Below are 6,242 nucleotides of genomic sequence, written 5' to 3'. Positions count from 1 at the left end.
AAACAAGGCAGACTGCCGTTCTGTCAGTACAGTCCTGTAAAGCAGAAACACAGATTCATGCCTTCCACTAGTAAAAGCAACTCCCCACTACACTGAAACATTAGCTAGGCACACAGTTAATAATACATATTGGCCTAAATTGATGAAGAAATTTGATGTTTTACATTTTTTTATTGGATGTGTTTTAGAGCAAAAAGTAAAAGATAGTGTTTTTTTTTGTTTATAGTACAAAAAATTAAAAACACAGAGGTGATCAAATGCCACCAAAAGAAAGCTCTAGTTGTGGTGAAAAAAAGACTCACATTATATTTAGGTACAGTGTTGCAAGACCGCGCAATTGTCAGTGAACCTTCCGGAGGTGAAGTGGATAAAGTACATTTCCACTTTTGCAGCCAAATTAGTTTATATTTTTCACATGTTCCCATTCACACAGCCTAATGTAAACAATATTTACTTGCTTAAAAATCCCACCTAGCTTTCCCCTTCTATGTAATGTTAAAGAGGGGAATGTGAAGTTATACTTATCATATTTAACCCTATTTGTTTTGTGCTGGCATATCAAATAATTTGTTGTAAACTAGATTTTTACTCTGTCCTAGAAAGGGTTAAAGGCTTTAGGCTCTGGGTGGTACATTGCATGCTATTGCACTAAAAAAAATGGTTCCTCGGGTTGTCATTCTAATAAACTGATGCATACTAAATATACAATATTTGTTCTTCTCAAATTTGTATGATCACTCGGTCAGCATCCATGGACTGCTACCTGATTTTTCCCTAAACTTTGTATTTCCTGGACAAGTGCTCATAACAATTATGAAGCTGAAGCTTTAAAAAATCTTTTGAATATGTATAATCTTAATGCAGTAGAATTGTATGTGTTTACACACAGCAGTCATGTCTCTTTTCCAGTATGTATTTGAAAACTAAAGAAAAGTTAAACTAAAATAATCTAAGTGGCAGTGTCAGGATGTTTACTGCTGCTGGTAAACGGATGTTTAAGAGCTGTTGGGCGTTTTTTTCAGCTGGCCCTGAACTCTTCTTCATGTTATCTTATCAGTAAACATGTGCACACTGAAATATTTTGTTTCTGAATTTTTGTTTTCGTCCGAAAAATAAAATTATTTAGTTTCTTCCGAAATTCGTTTTTATTTATTTTGTTTCGTTAAAAAATGCATTCGTCCGAAAATCAGAATTAATTAAGGTTGAATCTGTCATTGAAGGCTTATGGTGTCTGTCGAAAAGTTCTAAGAAGATTCGACGAAGCAGCTAAACTGTACGACGCCCCAATCGTACATTTCCGATAGAATGCCCCACCCACAAGCTATAGTAGAATTCTAATGTTGTATGACTAGTAATAATTATATTTATTAATTATTACTAGTCAACCAACATTATAATTCTTCTATAGCCTATGGGCGGAGCATTTGACTATAAATGTCCGCTTGATCGTATGTTTTTAGCTGCTTCGTCGAATCTTCGTGTAATCTTCGTGTCTCTATAATGTCGAATATTTTCTCTCTATGTCGAATAATCTTGGACTAATAGAGTTAGGTTAGGCACATTCAACCGCAGGTTCGATAGACACAGATCGCTATTGTCACCTTCATGTCGAATCTCCTATCTATAGTGAACTGTTGTCGCAACGAAACAAAAATAAAGCAATTTTTATTTAGGATCTTTCGGATTTCGGATTCTGCACGTTCATTATCGTTTGTTAAAACGAATGCAAAAATCCCCGAAATTCGGACGAAAATGAATGCACATGTCTACTTATCAGTACATGTACACAGGGTCGTTTATAGTAGTTTCTAGGCAGTTGAGTTTAGAAGCATTTTTTGGAAAAGCAAAAAAATGCATTCAGGATGGATGTTCAAAGGCATTTGAAACGCCAAACGCCTGTAACAGCTTGTAAACGTGTGTAAACGCGGTAACTCATGTTTAGCCGCGTTTTTAGATTTTGACTATTTGAAAAAAAAAAATGCTTCTGAATGCAAACACGGCTAAACGCGGCAAAACTGACATTTTTAAACGTCAGTTCGTCGGTTGCTATCTGTCAAGTTAAATCGTTCAGGAGAGGGTGTAAAACGTCCCGTATACATGAAGCCTAAACCATAACTGCTAACCTTAAACAGTAATATACAAGTTGTACATGTTTATATAAATAAAACAATAACATTGTCATAAAGGAACAAAATAATGATTATACACAAAAACATACATGCAAATTAAATAATGCATTTATAATACTGTATGCAACCAGAGTTGTAACACAATAAACAACCATTGCAATGGCTCTCTGTCATCTAGAGATGTAATAGTAGAGTGTTATCCATCAGCTCCCAAACAGTAGTAGCAGCAGAACCCATTTTGCTAAAATAAAACCAAATGTTAGAACTTGCATCTAAAGTGTACTTGGATTGATTGTTCACCTAGTTGGAAGAGGGAGGTTTTAATCCAAACACTAACCACGTAAGCGTTTTACCAGTTTACAGGGCTATGCCAACCAGGGTGACCATTTTTTGCCTCCCCATCCTGGCAAGAAAATGCTGCATGGGCAGCAGTGGTGAACACACACACACACACACACACTCCCTTGCTCAGTGATGAGGGGGCTGTTTAAATTTCGATCACAGCGTCAGCTGGGGCAGGGAGCTCGATAACGCTGAGCTTGTGAGGACAGAATACTAAGAAATGAACACCCTGGGCTTAGTCCCCTCCTGTGCCTCCATGAGTGCTGCCTGAGGTGGCTGCTTCAATTGGCTTCATTGGCAGCACGGCCCTGCCAGTTTAGAACATTTCAGATAGATAGTTCGATCCTGGCACTGCAGACTGATCACAACTCTGATGACCTTGACTTCATCTGTTTACTCCGGGAGGGTAGGTTGATATGGAGGTAACAGTATATTCATCTTAAAAGATCTGCATAGTAATTACTGAAAAACAAAAAATAAAACACAAAACCATCATATAGATTTATTAACTATTTTTTCAAGCATTTAAAGAAGTTTCTAAGGTTACACATATCAGTCTAAAGGGACAAATGGGAGCTGTGCATATGCCGGAAACATAATTTGACTCTAGACCATAGACAGATATAGGTTTTTAACCTTTGAGCAAAAATAATTTTGTGCCTGTTCCACAACATAGTGAAATAGTTGTCTGAAATATTATTTATATACTGTTTATATGTATACATATACACACACACACACACATACATACATACCTATATAAACATATTACCAAACAAAATGAATCATATATTGACGATTGCATTAAGAGATATGCTAATTATACTGGCTACAGAATTTTACAATTAACAATCACAAAATTAAATTAACCATTTGTGTGGATATATATATATATATATATATATATATATATATATATATATATATATATATATATATATATATATATATCCACACACACACATATATATATGTGAGTACACCCCTCACATTTTTGTAAATATTTTACTATATCTTTTCATGTGACAACACTGAAGAAATTACACTTTGCTACAATGTAAAGTAGTGAGTATACAGCTTGTATAACATAAATGTGTAAATTTGCTGTCCCCTCAAAATAACTCAACACACAGCCATGAACCACTTCAATACTGGTCATTTTCACCCCCTTCCTGCCCAGGCCAATTTGCAGCTTTCAGCGCTGTAACATTTTGAATGACAATTGCGCGGTCATGTAACACTGTACCCATATGACATTTTGATCATTTTTTTTTCCCACATATAGAGCTTTCTTTTGGTGTAATTTGATCACCTCTGCATTTTTCATTTTTTTCGCTATAAACAAAAAAAGAGCGAGAATTTTGAAAAAAAAAAACACAATATTTTTTACTTTTTGCTATAATAAATATCCCAATTAAAAAAAAAAACAAAAAAAAAAAACAAATTGTATTCCTCAGTTTAGGCCGATATGTATTCTTCTGCATATTTTTGGTAAAAAAAGAAAAAAATCGCAATAAGCGTATATTGATTGGTTTGCACAAAAGTTATAGCGCCTACAAAATAGGGGATAGATTTATGGCATTTTTATAATTTTTTTTTTTTTTTACTAGTAATGGCAGCGATCTGCGATTTTTTGTCAGGACTGTGATATTGCGGCGGACAGATCGGACACTTTTGACACTATTTTGGGACCATTGACATTTATTCAGCGATCAGAGCTATAAATATGCACTGATTACTGTATAAATGTCACTGGCAGGGAAAAAGGGTAACACTAGGGGGCGCTCAAGGGGTTAAATGTGTTACCTAGGGAGTGATTCTAACTGTGGGGGGAGGGGACTGACTGGGGGAGGTGACCGAGCGGTGTTCCTATATACAAGGGACAGACGGTCTGTCTCCTCTCCCCTGACAGGACGTGGATCTGTGTGTTTACACAGATCCACGTCCCCGCTCTGTGACAAGCAATTGTGGGTGCACGGCGGACATCGTGGCTGCCAGGCATGCGCATCGGCCCCCGAGTGACACGCTGGATGCGCCGCCGGTGGTGCGCGCCTGCCCCCTAGACGGCCGGGAAGCCGAGGACGTCGTATGACAGCAGAGCCACCTTGCGGCCATCATATTACTATACGCGGGATGGGAAGTGATTAATGTCTAAACCACTGGCAACAAAAGTGAGTACACCACAATTGAAAATGTCCAAATTGGGCCCAAAGTGTCAATACTGTGTATGGCCACCATTATTTTTCAGCACTGCCTTAACCCTCTTGGGCATGGAGCTCACCAGAACTTCACAGGTTGCCACTGGAGTCCTCTTCTACTCCTTCATGACGACATCACAGAGCTGGTGGATGTTAGAGACCTTGCGCTCCTCCATCTTTCGTTTGAGGATGCCCCACAGATGCTCCATAGGGTTTAAGTCTGGAGACATGCTTTGTCAGTCCAACACCTTTAACCTCAGCTTCTTTAGCAAGGCAATGGTCATCTTGGAGGTGTGTTTGGGGTTGTTATGTTGGAATACTGCCCTGTGGCCCAGTCTCCGAAGGGAGGGGATCATGCTCTGCTTCAGTATGTTACAGTACATATTGGCATTTATGGTTCCCTCAGTGATCTGTAGCTCCCCAGTGTCGGCAGCACTTATGCAGCCCCAGGCCATGACACTCCCACCACCATGCTTGACTGTCAGCAAGACACACTTGTCTTTGTACTTCTCCCCTGGTTGCCGCCACACACGCTTGACACCATCTGAACCAAATAAGTTTATCTTGGTCTCATCAGACCACAGACCAGTAATCCATGTCCTTAGTCTGCTGGTCTTCAGCAAACTGTTTCTGGGCTTTCTTGTGCATCAGGTTTAGAAGAGGCTTGCTTCTGGGACGACAGCCATGCAGACCAATTTGATGCAGTGTGCGGCGTATGGTCTGAGCACTGACATGCTGACCCCCCCCACCCCTAAGACAACCTCTGGATATGGCGCTAAGCACGTGCACTCAACTTCTTTGGTGGACCATGGCGAGGCCGGTTTTGAGTGGAACCTGTCCTGTTAAACCGCTGTATGGTCTTGGCCACTGTGCTGCAGCTCAGTTTCAGGGTCTTATCAATCTTCTTATAGCCTAGGCCATCTTTATGTAGAGCAACAATTCTTTTTTCAGATCCTCAGAGAGTTCTTTGCCATGAGGTGCCATGTTGAACACCAAATTTAACACACCTGCTCCCCATTCACACCTGAGACCTTGTAACACTAACGAGTCAAATGACACCGGGGGGGGGGGGTGGCTTTGGGCCCAATTTGGACATTTTTCACTTAGGGGTGTGTACTCACTTCTGTTGCCAGTAGTTTAGACATTATTGGCTGTGTGTTGAGTTATTTTGAGGGGACAACAAATTTACACAGACATGCATACCAATTTGATGCAGCGTGTGGCGTATGGTCTGAGCACTGACAGGCTGACCCCCCACCGCTTCAACCTCTGCAGCACTCATACATCTATTTCCCAAAGACAACCTCTGGATATGACGCTGGGCATGTGCACTCACTCCTTTGGTGGACCATAGCGAGGCCTGTTCTGAGTGGAACCTGTCCTGTTAAACCACTGTATGGTCTTGGCCACCATGCTGCAGCTCAGTTTCAGGGTCTTGGCAATCTTCTTATAGCCTAGGCCATCTATATGCACAGCAACAATTCTTTTTTTTAAGATCCTCAGAGAGTTCTTTGCCATGAGGTGCCATGTTGAATTTCCAGTGACCAGTATGAGAGAGTGAGAGCGATAACAC

At 40.0% G+C, this 6,242-nt stretch overlaps 1 protein-coding gene across 5 annotated transcripts in view; it reads right to left on the bottom strand.

Moving 5' to 3' along the window:
• Positions 1–2,181: 2,181 nt before the first annotated feature.
• Positions 2,182–6,242, bottom strand: part of PIP5K1C (phosphatidylinositol-4-phosphate 5-kinase type 1 gamma) — a 501,728-nt gene continuing 497,667 nt past the window's right edge. For all 5 annotated transcript variants that reach the window (XM_073594381.1, XM_073594347.1, XM_073594372.1 and 2 more), the window contains one exon: positions 2,182–2,933. In XM_073594381.1, the coding sequence (XP_073450482.1) occupies positions 2,931–2,933 (3 nt within the window). In that variant the 3' untranslated portion in view covers positions 2,182–2,930. The remainder of the gene's footprint in view (positions 2,934–6,242) is intronic.

Source organism: Aquarana catesbeiana, linkage group LG01 (genome assembly GCF_042186555.1).
Source record: "Aquarana catesbeiana isolate 2022-GZ linkage group LG01, ASM4218655v1, whole genome shotgun sequence".
NCBI lineage: Eukaryota > Metazoa > Chordata > Amphibia > Anura > Ranidae > Aquarana > Aquarana catesbeiana.
The sequence above is the reverse complement of the archived record's forward strand: the minus strand, read 5'-3'. Positions and strand labels throughout refer to the sequence as shown.